Genomic DNA, 23,741 nt, shown 5'->3' with positions numbered 1-23,741 from the left:
TCGCACAACGCCCATCCCCCACAGCACCGCCCATCCCCCACAGCACCGCCCATCCCCCACAGCACCGCCCATCCCCCACAGCACCGCCCATCCCCCACAGCACCGCCCATCCCCCACAGCACCGCCCATCCCCCACAGCACCGCCCATCCCCCACAGCACCGCCCATCCCCCACAGCACCGCCCATCCCCCACAGCACCGCCCATCCCCCACAGCACCGCCCATCCCCCACAGCACCGCCCATCCCCCACAGCACCGCCCATCCCCCACAACACCGCCCACCCCCCACAACACCGCCCATCCCCCACAACACCGCCCACCCCCCACAACACCGCCCATCCCCCACAACACCGCCCATCCCCCACAACACCGCTCATCCCCCACAACACCGCCCATCCCCCACAACACCGCCCATCCCCCACAACACCGCCCATCCCCCACAACACCGCCCATCCCCACAACACCGCCCATCCCCCACAACACCGCCCATCCCCCACAACACCGCCCATCCCCCACAACACCGCCCATCCCCCACAACACCGCCCATCCCCCACAACACCGCCCATCCCCCACAACACCGCCCATCCCCCACAACACCGCCCACCCCCCCACAACACCGCCCATCCCCCACAACACCGCCCATCCCCCACAACACCGCCCATCCCCCACAACACCGCCCATCCCCCACAACACCGCCCATCTCCCACAACACCGCCCATCCCCCACAACACCGCCCATCTCCCACAACACACCCCATCCCCCACAACACCGCCCCATCCTCCACAACACGCCCCATCCCCCACAACACACCCCAACCCCTACAACACCGCCCATCCCCCACAATACCGCCCATCCCCCACAACACCGCCCATCTCCCACAACACCGCCCATCCCTCACAACACCGCCCATCCCCCACAACACCGCCCATCTCCCACAACACACCCCATCCCCCACAACACCGCCCATCTCCCACATCACACCCCATCCCCCACAACACCGCCCATCCCTCACAACACCGCCCATCCCCCACAACACCGCCCATCTCCCACAACCCACCCCATCCCCCACAACACCGCCCATCTCCCACAACTCACCCCATTCCCCCACAACACCCCCCATCTCCCACAACACGCCCCATCCCCCACAACACCGCCCATCTCCCACAACACACCCCATCCCCCACAACACACCCCGTCCCCCACAACACACCCCGTCCCCCACAACACACCCCATCCCCCACAACACCGCCATCCCCCACAACACCGCCATCCCCCACAACACCGCCATCCCCCACAACACCGCCATCCCCCACAACACCGCCATCCCCCACAACACCGCCATCCCCCACAACACACCCCATCCCCCACAACACTGGCAACATCCCGACAACACGATCCACCCCCCACAACACTGCCCATCTCCCACAACCCACCCCGTCCCCCACAACACACCCCATCTCGCACAACGCCCATCCCCCACAGCACCGCCCATCCCCCACAGCACCGCCCATCCCCCACAGCACCGCCCATCCCCCACAGCACCGCCCATCCCCCACAGCACCGCCCATCCCCCACAGCACCGCCCATCCCCCACAGCACCACCCATCCCCCACAGCACCGCCCATCCCCCACAGCACCGCCCATCCCCCACAGCACCGCCCATCCCCCACAACACCGCCCACCCCCCACAACACCGCCCATCCCCCACAACACCGCCCATCCCCCACAACACCGCCCACCCCCCACAACACCGCCCATCCCCACAACACCGCCCATCCCCCACAACACCGCTCATCCCCCACAACACCGCCCATCCCCCACAACACCGCCCATCCCCCACAACACCGCCCACCCCCCACAACACCGCCCATCCCCCACAACACCGCCCATCCCCCACAACACCGCTCATCCCCCACAACACCGCCCATCCCCCACAACACCGCCCATCCCCCACAACACCGCCCATCCCCCACAACACCGCCCATCCCCCACAACACCGCCCACCCCCCACAACACCGCCCATCCCCCACAACACCGCCCATCCCCCACAACACCGCTCATCCCCCACAACACCGCCCACCCCCCACAACACCGCCCATCCCCCACAACACCGCCCATCCCCCACAACACCGCCCATCCCCCACAACACCGCCCATCCCCCACAACACCGCCCATCTCCCACAACACACCCCATCCCCCACAACACACCCCATCCCCCACAACACCGCCCATTTCCCACAACACCGCCCATCCCCCACAACACCGCCCATCTCCCACAACACACCCCATCCCCCACAACACCGCCCCATCCTCCACAACACGCCCCATCCCCCACAACACACCCCATCCCCTACAACACCGCCCATCCCCCACAATACCGCCCATCCCCCACAACACCGCCCATCCCTCACAACACCGCCCATCCCCCACAACACCGCCCATCTCCCACAACACACCCCATCCCCCACAACACCGCCCATCTCCCACAACACACCCCATCCCCCACAACACCGCCCATCCCTCACAACACCGCCCATCCCCCACAACACCGCCCATCTCCCACAACCCACCCCATCCCCCACAACACCGCCCATCTCCCACAACTCACCCCATTCCCCCACAACACCCCCCATCTCCCACAACACGCCCCATCCCCCACAACACCGCCCATCTCCCACAACACACCCCATCCCCCACAACACCACCCATCTCCCACAACACGCCCCATCCCCCACAACACCGCCCCATCCCCCACAACACGCCCCATCCCCCACAACACCGCCCATCCCCCACAACACCGCCCATCCCCCTCAACACCGCCCATCCCCCACAACACCGCCCATCCCCCACAACACCGCCCATCCCCCTCAACACCGACCATCCCCCACAACACCGCCCATCCCCCACAACACCGCCCATCCCCCACAACACCGCCCATCTCCCACAACACACCCAATCCCCCACAACACCGCCCATCCCCCACAACACACCCCATCCCCCACAACACCGCCCATCTCCCACAACACACCCCATCCCCCACAACACACCCCATCCCCCACAACACCGCCTATCTCCCACAACACACCCCATCCCCCACAACACACACCATCCCCCACAACACCGCCCATCTCCCACAACACACCCAATCCCCCACAACACACCCCATCCCCCACAACACTGCCCATCTCCCACAACACACCCCATCCCCCACAACACACCCCATCCCCCACAACACCGCCCATCTCCCACAACACACCCCATCCCCCACAACACCGCCCATCTCCCACAACTCACCCCATCCCCCACATCACCGCCCATCTCCCACAACTCACCCCATTCCCCACAACACACCCCATCCCCCACAACACCGCCCATCCCCCACAACACCGCCCATCCCCCACAACACCGCCCATCCCCACAACACCGCCCATCCCCCACAACACCGCCCATCCCCCACAACACGCCCATCCCCCACAACACCGCCCATCCCCCACAACACCGCCCATCCCCCACAACACCGCCCATCCCCCACAACACCGCCCATCCCCCACAACACCGCCCATCCCCCACAACACCGCCCATCCCCCACAACACACCCCATCCCCCACAACACACCCCATGCCCCACAACACACCCCATGCCCCACAACACCGCCCACCCCCCACAACACCGCCCATCCCCCACTTTCACCGCCCATCCCCCACAACACACCCCATCCCCCACAACACCACCCACCCCCCCACAGCACCGCCCACCCCCCACAACACCGCCCATTTCCCACAACACCGCCCATTTCCCACAACACCGCCCATCCCCCACAGCACCGCCCACCCCCACAACACCGCCCACCTCCCACAACACTGCCCACCCCCCACAACACACCCCATTCCCCACAACACCGCCCATTCCCCACAACACCGCCCATCCCCCACAACACCGCCCATCCCCCACAACACCGCCCATCCCCCACAACACCGCCCACCCCCCACAACACCGCCCATCCCCCACAACACCGCCCATCCCCCACAACACACCCCATTCCCCACAACACCGCCCATTCCCCACAACACCGCCCATCCCCCACAACACCGCCCATCCCCCACAACACCGCCCATCCCCCACAACACCGCCCACCCCCCACAACACCGCCCATCCCCCACAACACCGCCCATCCCCCACAGCACCGCCCACCCCCCACAACACCGCCCATTTCCCACAACACCGCCCATCCCCCACAACACCGCCCATTCCCCACAACACCGCAAATCCCCCACAACACCGCCCACCCCCCACAACACGCCCATCCCCCACAACACCGCCCATGCCCCACAACACACCCCATCCCCCACAACACACCCCATCCCCCACAACACCGCCCACCCCAACACCCCCTACACCCCCAACACCCCACACCCCCAACACCCCCATCCCCCAACACCACCCATCCCCCAACACCACCCATCCCCCAACACCACCCACCCCAACACCCCACACCCCCAACACCCCACACCCCCAACACCCCCATTCCCCAACACCACCCATCCCCCAACACCACCCATCCCCCAACACCATCCATCCCCCATCACCACCCATCCCCCAACACACCCCACAACACGCCCCACCCCCCACAACACAGCACATCCCCCACAACACACCCCATCCCCCACAACACCGCCCACCTCCCACAACACCGCCCATCCCCCACAACACCGCCCATCCCCCACAACACGCCCCATCCCCCACAACACACCCCATCCCCCACAACACGCCCCATCCCCCACAACACGCCCCATCCCCCACAACACGCTCCATCCCCCACAACACGCTCCATCCCCCACAACACGCCCCATCCCCCACAGCACTCCCCATCCCCACAACACCGCCCACCCCCACAACACGCGCCATCCCCCACAACAGCCCCATCCCCCACAACACTCCCCATCCCCCACAACAGGCCACATCCCCCACAACACTCCCCATCCCCCACAACACCGCCCACCCCCCACAACACCGCCCACCCCCCACAACACTCCCCATCCCCCACAACACTCCCCATCCCCCACAGCACCGCCCATCCCCCAGAACACCACCCATCCCCCACAACACCGCCCATCCCCCAAAACACGCCCCATCCCCCACAACACTCCCCATCCCCCACAACACCGCCCATCCCCTAGAAGACCGCCCATCCCCCGCAACACACCCCATCCCCCACAACAGGCCCCATTCCCCACAACACTCCCCATCCCCCACAACACCACCCACCCCCCACAACACTCCCCATCCCCCACAACACACCCCATCCCCCACAACACGCTCCATCCCCCACAACACGCCCCATCCCCCACAACACACCCAATCCCCCGCAACACCGCCCATCCCCCATAACACACCCCATCCCCCACAACACCGCCCATCTCCCACAACACACCTCATCCCCCACAACACACCCCATCCCCCACAACACCGCCTATCTCCCACAACACACCCCATCCCCCACAACACACACCATCCCCCACAACACCGCCCATCTCCCACAACACACCCCATCCCCCACAACACACCCCGTCCCCCACAACACTGCCCATCTCCCACAACACACCTCATCCCCCACAACACACCCCATCCCCCACAACACCGCCCATCTCCCACAACACACCCCATCCCCCACAACACCGCCCATCTCCCACAACTCACCCCATCCCCCACAACACCGCCCATCTCCCACAACACACCCCATCCCCCACAACACCGCCCATCCCCACAACACCGCCCATCCCCACAACACCGCCCATCCCCCACAACACCGCCCATCCCCCACAACACGCCCATCCCCCACAACACGCCCATCCCCCACAACACCGCCCATCCCCCACAACACCGCCCATCCCCCACAACACCGCCCATCCCCCACAACACCGCCCATCCCCCACAACACCGCCCATCCCCCACAACAACGCCCATCCCCCACAACACCGCCCATCCCCCACAACACCGCCCATCCCCCACAACACCGCCCATCCCCCACAACACACCCCATCCCCCACAACACACCCCATGCCCCACAACACACCCCATGCCCCACAACACCGCCCGCCCCCCACAACACCGCCCATCCCCCACTTTCACCGCCCATCCCCCACAACACACCCCATCCCCCACAACACCACCCACCCCCCACAGCACCGCCCACCCCCCAAAACACCGCCCACCTCCCACAACACTGCCCACCCCCCACAACACACCCCATTCCCCACAACACCGCCCATTCCCCACAACACTGCCCACCCCCCACAACACACCCCATTCCCCACAACACCGCCCATCCCCCACAACACCGCCCATCCCCCACAACACCGCCCATCCCCCACAACACCGCCCATCCCCCACAACACCGCCCACCCCCCACAACACCGCCCATCCCCCACAACACCGCCCATCCCCCACAACACACCCCATTCCCCACAACACCGCCCATTCCCCACAACACCGCCCATCCCCCACAACACCGCCCATCCCCCACAACACCGCCCATCCCCCACAACACCGCCCACCCCCCACAACACCGCCCATCCCCCACAACACCGCCCATCCCCCACAGCACCGCCCACCCCCCACAACACCGCCCATTTCCCACAACACCGCCCATCCCCCACAACACCGCCCATTCCCCACAACACCGCAAATCCCCCACAACACCGCCCACCCCCCACAACACGCCCATCCCCCACAACACCGCCCATGCCCCACAACACACCCCATCCCCCACAACACACCCCATCCCCCACAACACCGCCCACCCCAACACCCCCTACACCCCCAACACCCCACACCCCCAACACCCCCATCCCCCAACACCACCCATCCCCCAACACCACCCATCCCCCAACACCACCCACCCCAACACCCCACACCCCCAACACCCCACACCCCCAACACCCCCATTCCCCAACACCACCCATCCCCCAACACCACCCATCCCCCAACACCATCCATCCCCCATCACCACCCATCCCCCAACACACCCCACAACACGCCCCACCCCCCACAACACAGCACATCCCCCACAACACACCCCATCCCCCACAACACCGCCCACCTCCCACAACACCGCCCATCCCCCACAACACCGCCCATCCCCCACAACACGCCCCATCCCCCACAACACACCCCATCCCCCACAACACGCCCCATCCCCCACAACACGCCCCATCCCCCACAACACGCTCCATCCCCCACAACACGCTCCATCCCCCACAACACGCCCCATCCCCCACAGCACTCCCCATCCCCACAACACCGCCCACCCCCACAACACGCGCCATCCCCCACAACAGCCCCATCCCCCACAACACTCCCCATCCCCCACAACAGGCCACATCCCCCACAACACTCCCCATCCCCCACAACACCGCCCACCCCCCACAACACCGCCCACCCCCCACAACACTCCCCATCCCCCACAACACTCCCCATCCCCCACAGCACCGCCCATCCCCCAGAACACCACCCATCCCCCACAACACCGCCCATCCCCCAAAACACGCCCCATCCCCCACAACACTCCCCATCCCCCACAACACCGCCCATCCCCTAGAAGACCGCCCATCCCCCGCAACACACCCCATCCCCCACAACAGGCCCCATTCCCCACAACACTCCCCATCCCCCACAACACCACCCACCCCCCACAACACTCCCCATCCCCCACAACACACCCCATCCCCCACAACACGCTCCATCCCCCACAACACGCCCCATCCCCCACAACACACCCAATCCCCCGCAACACCGCCCATCCCCCATAACACACCCCATCCCCCACAACACCGCCCATCTCCCACAACACACCTCATCCCCCACAACACACCCCATCCCCCACAACACCGCCTATCTCCCACAACACACCCCATCCCCCACAACACACACCATCCCCCACAACACCGCCCATCTCCCACAACACACCCCATCCCCCACAACACACCCCGTCCCCCACAACACTGCCCATCTCCCACAACACACCTCATCCCCCACAACACACCCCATCCCCCACAACACCGCCCATCTCCCACAACACACCCCATCCCCCACAACACCGCCCATCTCCCACAACTCACCCCATCCCCCACAACACCGCCCATCTCCCACAACACACCCCATCCCCCACAACACCGCCCATCCCCACAACACCGCCCATCCCCACAACACCGCCCATCCCCCACAACACCGCCCATCCCCCACAACACGCCCATCCCCCACAACACGCCCATCCCCCACAACACCGCCCATCCCCCACAACACCGCCCATCCCCCACAACACCGCCCATCCCCCACAACACCGCCCATCCCCCACAACACCGCCCATCCCCCACAACAACGCCCATCCCCCACAACACCGCCCATCCCCCACAACACCGCCCATCCCCCACAACACACCCCATCCCCCACAACACACCCCATGCCCCACAACACACCCCATGCCCCACAACACCGCCCGCCCCCCACAACACCGCCCATCCCCCACTTTCACCGCCCATCCCCCACAACACACCCCATCCCCCACAACACCACCCACCCCCCACAGCACCGCCCACCCCCCAAAACACCGCCCACCTCCCACAACACTGCCCACCCCCCACAACACACCCCATTCCCCACAACACCGCCCATTCCCCACAACACTGCCCACCCCCCACAACACACCCCATTCCCAACAACACCGCCCATCCCCCACAACACCGCCCACCCCCCACAACACCGCCCATCCCGCACAACACCGCCCATCCCCCACAACACCGCCCATCCCCCACAACACCGCCCATCCCCCACAACACCGCCCATCTCCCACAACACACCCCATCCCCCACAACACCGCCCATCTCCCACAACACACCCCATCCCCCACAACACCGCCCATCCCCCACAACACCGCCCATCTCCCACAACACCGCCCATCCCCCACAACACCGCCCATCTCCCACAACACACCCCATCCCCCACAACACCGCACATCCCCCACAACACCGCCCACCCCCCACAACACCGCCCATCCCCCACAACACCGCCCACCCCCCACAACACCGCCCATGCCCCACAGCACCGCCCACCCCAACACCCCCCACCCTCCAACACCACCCACCCCAACACCCCACACCCCCAACACCCCACACCCCCAACACCCCCATCCCCCAACACCACCCATCCCCCAACACCACCCATCCCCCAACACCACCCATCCCCCAACACCACCCATCCCCCAACACCCCCCACCCCCCACAACACGCCCCACCCCCCACAACACGCCCCACCCCCCACAACACCGCACATCCCCCACAACACGCCCCATCCCCCACAACACTCCCCATCCCCCGCAACACACCCCATCCCCCACAACAGGCCCCATTCCCCACAACACTCCCCATCCCCCACAACACCGCCCACCCCCCACAACACTCCCCATCCCCCACAACACACCCCATCCCCCACAACACGCTCCATCCCCCACAACACGCTCCATCCCCCACAACATGCCCATCCCCCACAACATGCCCACCCCCCACAACACTCCCCATCCCCCACAACACAGCCCACCCCCCACAACACCCCCCATCCCCCACAACACACCCCATCCCCCACAACACACCCCATCCCCCACAACACCGCCCACCCCCCCACAACACTCCCCATCCCCCACAACACACCCCATCCCCCACAACACACCCCATCCCCCACAACACGCTCCATCCCCCACAACACGCTCCATCCCCCACAACACGCTCCATCCCCCACAACACGCTCCATCCCCCACAACATGCCCATCCCCCACAACATGCCCACCCCCCACAACACTCCCCATCCCCCACAACACAGCCCACCCCCCACAACACCCCCCATCCCCCACAACACACCCCATCCCCCTTAACACACCCCATCCCCCACAACACCGCCCACCCCCCCACAACACTCCCCATCCCCCACAACACACCCCATCCCCCACAACACACCCCATCCCCCACAACACGCCCCATCCCCCACAACACGCCCCATCCCCCACAACACCGCCCACCCCCCACAACACTCCCCATCCCCCACAACGCCGCCCCATCCCCCACAACGCCGCCCACCCCCACAACGCCGCCCACCCCCACAACGCTCCCCATCCCACACAACACGCCCCATCCCCCACAACACTCCCCATCCCCCACAACACCGCCCACCCCCCACAACACTCCCCATCCCCCACAACACTCCCCATCCCCCACAACACTCCCCATCCCCCATAACACCGGCCATCCCCCACAACACGCCCCATCCCCCACAACACACCTCATCCCCCACAAAACCACCCATCCCCCACAACACTCCCCATCCCCCACAACACTCCCCATCCCCCATAACACCGGCCATCCCCCACAACACGCCCCATCCCCCACAACACACCCAACACCACCCATCCCCCAACACCACCCATCCACCAACACCACCCATCCCCCAACACCACCCATCCCCCAACACCACCCATCCCCCTACACCACCCATCCCTAAAACACCACCCATCCCCCAACACCACCCATCCCCCAACACCACCCATCCCCCAACACCACCCATCCCCCAACACCACCCATCCCCCAATACCACCCATCCCCCAACACCACCCATCCCCCAAAACCACCCACCCCCCAACACCAGCCATCCCCCAACACCCCCACCCCCAACACCACTCACCCCCCAACACCACCCACCCCCCAACACCACCCACCCCCCAACACCACCCACCCCCCAACACCACCCACCCCCCAACACCACCCATCCCCCAACACCCCCCACCCCCCAACACCACCCCCCAACACCCCCCACCCCCAACACCCCCCACCCCCAACACCCCCATCCCCCAACACCCCCCACCCCCAACACCCCCCACCCCCAACACCCCCATCCCCCAACACCACCCATCCCCCAGCAACACCCCCCAACACCTCTCATCTCAAACACTTCCCACCGCCCAATTTCCCAACCACGCCTACCCCCTCAGCAGCACCCACCCCCCAACACCGCCCACCCCAACACCGCCCACCCCAACACCGCCCACCCCAACACCGCCCACCCCAACACTGCCCACCCCAACGCCGCCCACCCCAACGCCGCCCACCCCAACACTGCCCACCCCAACGCCGCCCACCCCAACGCCGCCCACCCCAACGCCGCCCACCCCAACACCGCCCACCCCAACGCCGCCCACCCCAACGCCGCCCACCCCAACGCCGCCCACCCCAACGCCGCCCACCCCAACGCCGCCCACCCCAACGCCGCCCACCCCAACGCCGCCCACCCCAACGCCGCCCACCCCAACGCCGCCCACCCCAACGCCGCCCACCCCAACGCCGCCCACCCCAACGCCGCCCACCTCACCACCGCCTAGTCCCATGACTTCCCGCCCTCCCCAACGCCCCTCACCCCATCACCGCTCAACCCCCCCCCCCAACACCGCCTATCCCCGACACATCTCACCATGACTCGGCCACCCCCCAACACCCCTCTCCCCACCTCCCCCCAATACCCCTCACCCCCTGATACCACCCCAACACCACCCATGTCCCAATAACGCTCACCCCCAACATTGCCCAACCCCCAACACTGCCTATCCCCTCCAACGCTGCCCCTCCCCCCAACACTGCCCATCCACCTAACACCTCCCACCTCCCAACACCTCCCACCTCCCAACACCTCCCATGCCCCTAACACCTCCCATGCCCCTAACACCTCCCGTGCCCCTAACACCTCCCGTGCCCCTAACACCTCCCGTGCCCCTAACACCTCCCACGCCCCTCACACCTCCCGTGCCCCTAACACCTCCCACACCCCTAACACCTCCCACCCCCCTCACACCTCCCACCCCCCTCACACCTCCCGTGCCCCTAACACCTCAAATCCCAATATTTCAAATCAGGAGCACTCTTGCATGGTTGTCATTGGTGATTAATATTATTTAGTAATCCTATCTGTTGTATGATAAAGTTGTGAGGATTGACACATCCAAACGCGTGCCTGCCTCTTTAGTTCTTCTTGATCGGATATCAGAACTGAGCAAATTGGAGATTTAACGTACAACACCAGCAGTTGAGCATTTTGACTGTTTTCACTGGGCAATAACATTTACCTGGTTTTACATTTTTTAAATTACCATCCTTACTGCCACATCTTTCCACAGCATCCCCGTCTCTGTAATCTCCTCCAGTCCGCCAAGCCTTTAAGAACTTGGCACTCCTCCAATTCTGCCCGCTGCTGATTTCCATCCCCTCTTCATTGGTGGCTGCGTCCTCTGCTTTCCAGGCCCTAAGACACTCTTCAAAACTGTGATCGAGCTTTTCTCAAACCCATGGATATATGAATTAGGAGTAGGGGTGAGCCACTCAGACCCTCTTGCCCCATCATTCAATAAGATCATAGAATCAAAGAATTCCTACAACCCCAAAGGAGGCCATTCAGCCAATCGAGTTTGCACTTACCCTCTGAAAGAACACTCTACCCAGACCCACTCCTCTGTAATCCCACCTAACCTGCACATCATTTGAACCCTGAGGGGCAATTCAGCATGGCCAATCCACCTAACCGGCTCATCTTTGGATTGTGGGAGGAAACCGGAGCACCCTGAGGAAACCCAGGCACACACTGGGAGAAAGTGCAAACTCCATGCAGAAGTCACCCGAGGCTAGAATTGAACCCAGGTCCCCGGAGCTGTGAGGCAGCAGCGCTAACCACTGTGCCACCCTCATGGCTGACCTGATTGTCCTAATATGACCTATCTGACTCGGTATCAGGTCCTGTGAATCTTGGGGCATTTCCCTCCATTAACACCACTAAAATAAATGCACGTTGTTATTCAGGCCTCCTGCCTGACCCAGGAAGAGGGGGGGTGGGGGTTGTGGAGAGTGGAACAGTATCAGGAAAGGGGAGAATGAATGTTACTCGGCTGATGCACTGAACTGCCAGAATTTATTTCATTCTTTACTCTCACTTCTATGCTGCTGGCAGGTATTCAATCACTGAAATTAAAGTGCCAACCTCATGATATGTGACAGTGCACATGGCGGAAGACAAAAAAAAATCCTGCAGTGCCAAGAGAATTAATCGCCTTCTGGAAACGTAGCTGAGTAACCACTCAACAGTGTCAAGGCGCAAACGTGCAGCTCATATAAGTTCTGTCAGGTTGTGAGAGAGCCAAGGAACAACCTTTCTGATCTGCGGTGCGCGCGGTTCTGCATTAATGCAGCCCACGCACCCAGAGAGGGTCAGAGACCCTCTGCAGATAAATGCCGAGGAGTCTCTGGTTGTGCACGATTAATGGAGAGATAGGGAGGCATCCTCCTTTAGTGCCCTTAAAGCTTGTGCTGATCTCGCTGATGAATTGGACAATTTGCCGGTTTGGTTAGGGTTGGCCGAGGGGTGTGGAATCATTAACTGTATTGAAAAGCAACCCATCTGTATAAACACAGAGATTATCAGACAGGAAAAAGGGCGCATTCCCTCTGTATTAGATTATAGCCTTTATAGCTCTTTGTAAATCTGGCTGACTGCTTGATTTGAGATTCATGCTGCAGTGCCCCTGTCGGATCTGTTATTCTGACAGTATTATTAATGGCGTGCCTCACTCCTCGCGTTAGCCCTGCCTTCATCTATTTAAAATGCTTCCCGATCCTACTAATTGCAGCGGCCTTTTTTCTCCCCCTCTTTCAATTTGTGATGAAATGTGTGAAAGATTGGGTGAATTAAGGCCTGTGAGAGACGCTGCTTGAAGAGATGTCCCCCCCCCCCCAGCAGAAACGTGCTGAGAGTGTTTTATTATCTAGCTGGGGACTGTGTAAACTATGTAAAAACACAGTTGTGTGCTTTTACTTGCAGTCCCATTCATCCTCAATACTGCTGTAAAATCATCAGCTTCACTGTTGGAAATCTCTCTCTCTCGACTGGACAACATGGTAGTCCATGTTGAGGGCAGCATGGTAGCATAGTGGTTAGTACAATTGCTTCACAGCTCCAGGGTCTCAGGTTCGATTCCCGGCTTGGGTCACTGTCTGTGTGGAGTCTGCACGTTCTCCCAGTGTGTGCGAGGGTTTCCTCCGGGTGCTCCGGTTTCCTCCCACAGTCCAAAGATGTGCAGGTTAGGTGGATTGGCCATGCTAAATTGCCCTTAGTGTCCAAAATTGCCCTTAGTGTTGGTTGCGGTTACTGGGTTATGAGGATAGGGTGGGGATATGGGCCTGGGTAGGGTGCTCTTTCTAAGAGCCGGTGCAGACTCGATGGGCTGAATGGCCTCCTTCTGTACTGTAAATTCTATGAACATTCCCAAATTTATTTTGTAAAAGTATGTTTCTGCCTTTTCTCCCTTTTTCGAAACGGTTTTGATTCTTCCTATTGTAAGATGCTTTGTGACTCCATTAGTGAACTCACGTCGAGTGAGTGTTGGCCAGCTATTCGACCAGGTGGGGGGGAAGGCTCACCTGATCTTCACCTCTTGTCCACATGTGTAAATTTGGTAGAATCCTCCAGGACAGGAGCAGGCCATTTGGCCTGCCTAGCCTGTGCTGGCATTTCTTCTCCGCATGATCCATTCCCTTTGGGTTTGCAATCAAGGGGGCGGCATGTGGTGCAGTGGTTAGCACTGAGACTGCGGCACTGAGGACACGGGTTCGAATCCCGGCCCTGGATCACTGTCCGTGTGGAGTTTGCACGTTCTCGCCATGTCTGCGTGGGTTTCACCCCAACAACCCAAAGATGTGCTGGTTAGGTGGATTGACCAGGTTAAATTGCCCCTTAATTGGAAAAGAAAAATAATTGGCTACTCTAAATTTTTAAAAAAAGGAATTGCAATCAAGAGTCGGAACCCCGGTTAAATTCCACCCAGGGCCCCACCCACCTCCCTGCTTTGGCAGCTCTGTCCCGATAACAGAAGAGGGTGTGCCAGTGGAAACATGAGTTTTATGCTGCTTTGCAAAGGCACCTGGAAAATCCTCCCCATGAAATTCATCTTCTGCAATTTGAGCATCCATTATCTTTGCCGCGATCGCATGATTATTCCCCCCAACCCTCTTTTCTTTTGAATAATTATCCTCCACGTTAAAACAGATGAAGTCAGATGGCTGAGGGAAGAATAAAATCCTGTTGCCACTTTGTGCATTCTCAGGTCTCATTCTTTGGCCTCTTTGTCATTTAGAGCATTACTTCTACACCAGTAACTCTCGCAATTCAGCGCACAAACTGACATGTTGATGTTTCTTGTTCAACTATATAATTGCAGGATAAGGTCAACTCGGAAGCTGCGATGCTCGCGGCACAGTGCAAAGGCCACCGACACGAGGAGGTTATTCAGCGACAGCGTGAAGCACTGGCTGAATTACGAGCCAGGAACAAGGCCCTGGAAAGGACTCGCACTTCTAGTAAGGCTCTGTCCACTTTTGCTGAAGCTTCTTTTCTACTCCCAGGCAGCTGTCAGTAATATCAACCAGCAGCCCAGTAAACATCACCTACAGCTAAGTCAAGATGGCGCCGGAGAGAGACGACTCTCTGCGACGTCTCTCTCACAGATCCTCTTCTTACATCTCTTATAACCATACTAACCTTTTAAAACTTAATTCTAACACTAACATTATCTCTAACCTTTCTCTTTTATTTTCCTTTACCCGATGCCTATGTCTATGTATTTACATTGTGTGTTTATCGTGTGTTTTTCATGTATGGAACGATCTGTCTGGACTGTACGCAGAACAATATTTTTCACTGAACCTCGATACATGGGACAATAAATCCAAATCCCTGCAGTTACTGCTCCTCCGCACCCCACTTTGTGACATGGCTGTTCCTTATTCTCCGAGTCAGAGGCCAGACCATCATTCCCTCCTGGACACCTTGGGTGAGATTCTCCACTCCCACGCCGGTTGGGAGAATCGCCTCGGCCGCCAAAATTTCCCGGGACGCCGGTCCGACGCCCTCCCGCGATTCTCCCAAGCGGCGGGAACGGCCCGGTCGAGTTCCGCAGGCCACAGGCCAGAGAATCGCCGGAGACACCCAAAATGGCGATTCTCCGGCACCCCCGCTATTCTATGGCCCGGGTGGGCCGAGCGGCCAGGCCAAAAACAGCGGGTTCCCCCCCGGCGCCGTCCACACCTGGTCGCTGCCGTCGTGAGCGGTGCGTGAACGCTGGGGGGGCAGCCTGCGGGGGGGCGAGGGGGTTTCCTGCACCAGGGGGTACCTGAAATGTGGGGTGGCCCGCGATCGGTGCCCACCGATCGACGGGCCGTCCTCTCTGAAGGAGGACCTCCTTCCTTTCGCGGCCCCGCAAGATCAGTCCTTCATCTTCTTGTGGGGCGGACTTAGAGAGGACGGCAACCACGCATGCGCGGATTGACGCCGGCCAACCCACGCATGCGCGGATGATGCCAGTAATGCGGCGCCGGCCGCGTCATCTATGCGGCACCGCCTTTACGCGGGCGACAAGGCCTGGCGCGTGTAGATGACGCGGCCCCGATCCTAGCCCATTGTTGGGCCTGAATCGGTCGGGATCGGGGCCGTTTCGCGCCGTCGTGAACCTCGACGGCGTTCACGACGGCGCGGCCACTTCGGCGCGGGAGTGGAGAATCCCGCCCCTTGTTCCTCAGCTATCCCAACCCACGGTGGCCCAGTGGTTAACACTGCTGCCTCACAGCGCCAGGGACCCAGGTTTCATTCTGACCTTGGGTGACTGTGTGGAGTTTGCACTTTCTCCCCGTGTCTGCGTGGGTTTCCTCTGGGTGCCCCAGTTTCCTCCCACAGTCCAAAGATGTGCAGGTTAGGTGGATTGGCAATGTTGAATTGCCCCAAAGTGGGTGGGGATACTGGGTCTAGGTAGGGTGGCCTTTCAAAGGGTTGGTGCAGACTCAATGGGCTGAATGGCCTCGTTCTGCACTGTAGGGATTCTATGATTCAGCACCATCAGAAAAAGCCCTCCAAAAAATTGGCACAAGTGAATCCGCCTGTTGCTTCCTTTCAATGCTTACCTGAATGTAGCACAGCCCAATAAATGAAAGAAGGGGCTGCATTTATAGACCGCCTTTCACAACTTCAGGCCATCCCAAAGCATTTTACGGCCAATGAGATGCTTGTTGAAGAGTTAGAACATAAAACATAGAACATTACAGCGCAGTACTGGCCCTTCGGCCCTCGATGTTGTGCCAACCTGTGAAACCACTCTAAAGCCCATCTACACTATTCCCTTATCGTCCATATGTCTATCCAATGACCATTTGAATGCCCTTAGTGTTGGCGAGTCCACTACTGTTGCAGGCAGGGCATTCCATGCCCTTGCTATTCTCTGAGTAAAGAACCTACCTCTGACATCTGTCTTATATCTATCTCCCCTCAGTTTAAAGCTATGTCCCCTCGTGCTAGACATCACCATCCAAGGGAAAAGGCCCTCTCTGTCCACCCTATCTAATCCTCTGATCATCTTGTATGCCTCAATTAAGTCACCTCTTAACCTTCTCTCTCATGAAAACAGCCTCAGGTCCCTCAGCCTTTCCTCATAAGATCTTCCCTCCATACCAGGCAACATTCTGGTAAATGTCCTCTGCACCCTTTCCAATGCTTCCACATCCTTCCTATAATGCGGCGACCAGAATTGCACGCAATACTCCAAATGCAGCCGCATCAGGGTTTTGTACAGCTGCAACATGACCTCATGGCTCCGAAACTCAATCCCTCTACCAACAAAAGCTAACACGCCGTACGCCTTCTTTTTAAAAAAATATATTTTATTAACGTTTTTCGATCAAACAAAAATTTCCCATTTTACAACTTTGCAATAATATATACATTGGTCGTTTTTTAAAATAAATAATATACTAACTAACGGCAACTGCCAACAACAAAATAAGAAACAACAGAAATAATAACTAAAATAGTAACTTTGTGAAATCAAATATAAATAACTAATATATAAACACACACATAAAACCCCTGAAGACCCATATGAGGCCCCCTCCCCCCTGGGCTGCTGCTGCTGCCTTTCCTATTTTCCCTTATCGCTCTGCGAGATAGTCGAGGAACGGTTGCCACCGCCCGGTGAACCCCTGAGCCGAACCTCTTAATGCATATTTTATCCGTTCCAGTTTTATAAACCCTGCCATGTCGTTGATCCAGCCCCTCCTTAGCTTCTTTCCACATAAGTAGAATCCTTCGCCGGGCTACTAGGGACGCAAAGGCCAAAACATCAGCCTCTCTCGCCTTCTGCACTCCCGGCTCATCTGCAACCCCAAATATAGCCAACCCCCAGCTTGGTTTGACCCGGACCCCCACCACCTTCGAGATCACTTTTGCCACACCCACCCAGAACCCATGCAGTACCGGACATGACCAAAACATGTGGGTGTGGTTCGCCGGGCTTCCCGCGCATCTCCCGCACCTATCTTCCACTCCAAAAAACCTACTCAGCCTTGCTCCCGTCATATGTGCCCTGTGTAGAACCTTGAATTGTATCAGGCTGAGCCTGGCACACGAGGACGAAGAGTTTACCCTACTTCGGGCATCTGCCCACAGCCCCTCCTCAATCTCTTCCCCCAGCTACTCCTCCCATTTTCCCTTCAACTCCTCCACCATCGTCTCCCCCTCGTCTCTCATTTCCCTATATATATCTGACACCCTACCATCACCCACCCATGCCCCCAAAATCACTCTGTCCTGGATCTCTTGCGCCGGGAGCTGTGGAAATTCCCTCACCTGTTGTCTCACAAATGCCCTCACTTGCATGTAGCGAAATGCATTCCCAGGTGGCAACCCATATTTTTCTGTCAGTGCTCCCAGACTCGCGAACGTCCCGTCTAAGAACAAGTCCTGCAATTTTGCAATTCCTGCTCGCTGCCAAGATTTAAATCCCCCATATATCCTTCCCGGGACGAACCTGTGGTTGTTCCTTATCGGGGACCACACTGAGGCACCCGTCACTCCCTTATGTCGTCTCCACTGCCCCCAAATTTTCAAAGTTGCCACCACCACTGGGTTTGTGGTGTATTTTTTCGGGGAGAACGGTAACGGCGCCGTCGCCAGTGCTTTTAAGCTAGTTCCCCTACAGGACGCCATCTCCAGTCTTTTCCACGCCGCTCCTTCCCCTTCCCTCATCCACTTACAAATCATTGACACGTTGGCGGCCCAATAATAATCACTTAGACTCGGCAGTGCCAGTCCCCCTCTGTCCCTACTGCGCTGCAGGAACCCCCCCTTTCTCTTGGGGTCTTTCCAGCCCACACAAAGCTCATAATACTCTTGTCCACCTTCTTGAAAAAGGCCTTTGTAATCAGTACAGGGAGGCACTGGAACACAAAAAGAAACCTCGGAAGGACCACCATTTTAACCGCCTGCACCCTGCCCGCCAATGACCGGGGCGCCATGTCCCACCTCCTAAAGTCCTCTTCCATCTGCTCTACCAGTCGTGCCAAGTTAAGCTTATGCAAGGTTCCCCAGTTCCTGGCCACCTGGATCCCTAAATACTGGAAATCTCTTCTTACCCTCTTCAACGGTAAATCGTCTATTCCCCTGCCCTGTTCCCCGGGGTGCATCACAAACAGTTCACTCTTCCCCATATTCAATTTATATCCTGAAAATTCTCCAAACTCCCTGAGTGTCTGCATTATCTCAGGCATCCCCTTCACTGGGTCCGCGACATACAACAACAAATCATCCACGTATAATGACACCCGATGCTCTTCTCCTCCTCTAAGTACCCCCCTCCACTTCCTAGAGCCCCTCAGCGCTATGGCCAATGGCTCAATTGCCAACGCAAACAGTAACGGGGACAGGGGACATCCCTGTCCTGTACCCCTATATAGTCGGAAGTGGTCAGATCGTTGCCTATTTGTAATCACACTTGCCACCGGGGCCCTGTACAGGAGCTGAACCCATCTAATGAACCCCTCTCCAAATCCAAATCTCCTCAGTACTTCCCACAGGTAGTCCCACTCCACTCTATCAAATGCTTTCTCTGCATCCATCGCCACCACTACCTCCCCCTCCCCCTCCAGTGGGGGCATCATCATCATCCCCAGCAGCCTCCGTATATTAGCATTCAATTGCCTCCCTTTAACAAACCCCGTTTGATCATCATGCACCACCCCAGGGACACAGTCCTCTATCCTCGTCGCCATCACCTTGGCCAAAAGCTTGGCATCTACGTTCAAGAGGGAAATAGGCCTGTATGACCCGCACTGCAGCGGGTCTTTGTCTCTTTTCAGGATCAGCGATATCGTCGCCTCCGACATCGTCGGGGGTAATGTCCCCCTTTCCCTAGCCTCATTAAAGGTTCTCGTCAGAAGTGAGGCCAGCAGGTCCACGTATTTCCTATAGAACTCCACTGGGAACCCATCCGGTCCCGGGGCCTTCCCTGCCTGCATGTTCCCAATTCCTTTTACCACTTCCTCCACCTCAATCTGCGCTCCCAGTCCTGTCATCTCCTGTTCCTCAACGTTCGGGAACTCCAGCTGGTCTAGGAAACTCATCATTCCCTCTTTCCCTTCCGGGGGTTGAGCCTTATATAGCCTCTCGTAAAATACCTTAAACACCCCATTCGCCCTCTCCGCTCCCCGTTCCACCTTTCCCTCCTCGTCTCTGACCCCTCCGATCTCTCTCGCCGCCCCCCTCTTCCTAAGTTGTTGGGCCAGCAGCCGGCTCGCCATCTCTCCATATTCATACTGCACTCCCTGTGCCTTCCTCCATTGTGCCTCCAGCTTACCCGTGGTCAACTAGTCAAAGTCTGTGTGCAACCTCCGTCTTTCCCTGTATAGCCCTTCATCTGGAGCCTCCGCATATTGCCTATCCACCCTCAAAATCTCCCCCAACAATTTCTCCCTTTCTTTACCCTCTTGTTTCCCCTTATGGGCCCTTATGGAGATCAGCTCCCCTCTAACCACCGCCTTCAGCGCCTCCCAGACCACTCCCACCAGGACCTCTCCGTCTTCATTAATCTCTAGATACCTTTCAATACATCCCCTCACCCTTACACATACCCCCTCGTCCGCCAACAGTCCCATATCTAATCTCCAGAGTGGGCGCTGCTCCTTTTCCTCTCCTACTTCCAGATCTACCCAATGTGGGGCATGATCTGAAATGGCTATAGCCGAATACTCCGTTCCTGCCACCTTCGGGATCAGCGCCCTTCCCAGGACAAAGAAGTCTATCCGGGAGTACACTTTGTGGACATGGGAGAAGAAGGAAAACTCTTTACTCCTTGGTCTAGTAAATCTCCAGGGATCCACTCCTCCCATCTGCTCCATAAAGCCCTTAAGCACCTTGGCAGCTGCCGGCCTCCTCCCGGTCCTAGATCTGGACCGGTCCAGCACCATGTTGAAGTCCCCCCCCATTACCAACTTTCCCATCTCCAGGTCCCGGATGCGCCCCAACATACACTTCATAAAGTTTGCATCATCCCAATTCGGGGCATATACGTTCACCAGCACCATCGCCTTGCAATCTGCCACTCACCATCACGTATCTACCCCCACTGTCCACCACTGTAGTCTTCGCCTCAAACAATACCCGTTTCCCCACCAGTATTGCCACCCCTCTATTTTTCGCATCCAAGCCCGAGTGGAATACCTGTCCCACCCATCTTTTTCTTAATCTGACCTGATCCGCCAGTTTCAGGTGCGTCTCCTGAAGCATGACCACGTCTGCCTTTAGCTTCTTTAGGTGCCCAAATACCCTTGCCCTCTTAACCGGCCCATTCAACCCTCTCGCGTTCCACGTGATCAACCGGGTTGGGGGGCTCTTTACCTCCCCCCCCCCCCCCCCCCCCCCCTCGTCGACTAGCCATCCCCTTTTTTAGACCAGCTCCTCACCCGGTTCCCACGCACCCGCTTATCCCCCGGACGGTGCCCTCCCGTCCCGACCATCCCATCCCGCAACAGCTCCCCCTTCCCAGCAGCAACCCAGTTACTCCCCCCACCGCTAGATCCCTCTCTAGCTTAGTTGCTCCCCCCATATTGCTTCCGGAAGGCAGCAAACTCTGGCTGACCTCAGCTTCCCCCGTTTATCCTTAGCCTCCCATTATGTGAGGCCCCCTCCTTCCTGCGCCCCCTTTTCCCGCCACAATTTCCATAGCGCGGGAACAAAGCCCGCACTTCTCTCTCGGCCACGCTCCTGATGGCGCAGCTCCCTCTCTCCTTCCCCCTCCCCTTCCCCACCGGCACCCACATTTCTTCGTGTGTGTCCCCTTCGAGGGGAAAGAAAATTTTCCCCCATCTGATTCACAGTCCCTTGCCACCACCTCGCTACTTCATTTCAAACACTCTTTCTCAAATCTAGTCCAACTTCTCCTCTTCAATAAATGTCCACGCCTCCTCTGCCGTCTCGAAGTAGTGGTGTTTACCCTGGTGTGTAACCCACAGTCTTGCCGGCTGCAACATTCCGAATTTCACTTTCCTCTTGTGGAGCACCGCCTTGGCCCGATTGAAACTCGCCCTCCTTCTCGCCACCTCCGCACTCCAATCCTGATACACGCGGATCACCGCGTTCTCCCACCTGCTGCTCCGTGTCTTTTTCGCCCATCTCAGGACCATCTCCCTGTCCTTGTAGCGGTGGAACCTCACCACTATTGCTCGAGGTATTTCTCCTGCCTTTGGTCTTCTCACAAGGACTCGGTACGCTCCCTCCACTTCCAGGGGGCCCGTCGGGGCCTCAGCTCCCATTAAGGTATGGAGCATCGTGCTCACATACGCCCCAACGTCCGCTCCCTCTGCCCCTTCGGGAAGACCCAAGATTCTTAAGTTCTTCCTCCTCGAGCTATTTTCCAGGGCTTCCAGTCTCTCCATGCACCTCTTATGCAGTGCCTCGTGCGTCTCCGTCTTCACACCAAGCCCTGTATCTCACCCTCGTTTTCGGCAGCTTTTGCCTTCACTCCACGGAGCTCCATCTCTTGGGTCTTCTGCGCCTCCTTTAACCCCTCAATCGCCTGCAGCATCGGCGCCAGCACCTCCTTCTTGAGCACCTCCACACATCGCCGGAGGAACTCCTGCTGTTCCAGACCCCATACCAACTGGCCGCCCTCCACCGCCATCTTGCTTCTCACTTCCCTTCTTTGCCGCTGCTCCAGAGGATCCTCCGCAATCTGGCCACTATTATCTCTTCTATCCATTCACATCCGGGGGGACTCCCTTCTATGTCGCCTCACAGTGGGTTTAGCCTTCGAAAATTGCCGTTGGGGCTCCCGATAAGAGCCCAAAAGTCCGTTAAAACGGGAGGTGCCGAAACGTGCGACTTAGCTGGTCATCGCCGCACCCGGAAGCCCGCCGTACGCCTTCTTAACAACCCTCTCAACCTGGGTGCCAACTTTCAGGGATCTATGTACATGGACACCGAGATCACTCTGCTCATCCACACTACCAAGAATCTTACCATTAGCCCAGTACTCTGTCTTTCTGTTATTCCTTACAAAATGAATCATCTCACGCTTTTCTGCATTAAACTCCATTTGCCACCTCTCAGCCCAGCTCTGCAGCTTACCTATGTCCCCCTGTAACTTATAACATCCGCACTGTCCACAACTCCACCGACTTTAGTGTCATCTGCAAATTTACTCACCCATCCTTCTACGCCCTCCTCCAGGTCATTTATAAAAATGACAAACAGCAGTGGCCCCAAAACAGATCCTTGTGGTACACCACTAGTAACTGGACTCCAGGCTGAACATTTCCCATCAACCACCACCCTTTGTCTTCTTCCAGC

At 59.0% G+C, this 23,741-nt stretch overlaps 1 protein-coding gene and 1 long non-coding RNA gene across 4 annotated transcripts in view; one reads left to right on the top strand and one right to left on the bottom strand.

Moving 5' to 3' along the window:
- Positions 1-23,741, top strand: part of LOC140392767 (forkhead-associated domain-containing protein 1-like) — a 279,760-nt gene that overhangs the window by 157,908 nt on the left and 98,111 nt on the right. For all 3 annotated transcript variants that reach the window (XM_072478384.1, XM_072478383.1, XM_072478385.1), the window contains exon 24: positions 15,295-15,433. In XM_072478384.1, the coding sequence (XP_072334485.1) occupies positions 15,295-15,433 (139 nt within the window). The remainder of the gene's footprint in view (positions 1-15,294; positions 15,434-23,741) is intronic.
- Positions 1-23,741, bottom strand: part of LOC140392768 (uncharacterized) — a 42,241-nt gene that overhangs the window by 14,514 nt on the left and 3,986 nt on the right. The gene's annotated exons all lie outside the window — the stretch shown is intronic.

Source organism: Scyliorhinus torazame, chromosome 16, assembly GCF_047496885.1.
Source record: "Scyliorhinus torazame isolate Kashiwa2021f chromosome 16, sScyTor2.1, whole genome shotgun sequence".
In the NCBI taxonomy this organism is placed as follows: domain Eukaryota; kingdom Metazoa; phylum Chordata; class Chondrichthyes; order Carcharhiniformes; family Scyliorhinidae; genus Scyliorhinus; species Scyliorhinus torazame.
Note: the sequence above shows the minus strand (reverse complement) of the source record. Positions and strands in the feature narration are given on the sequence as shown.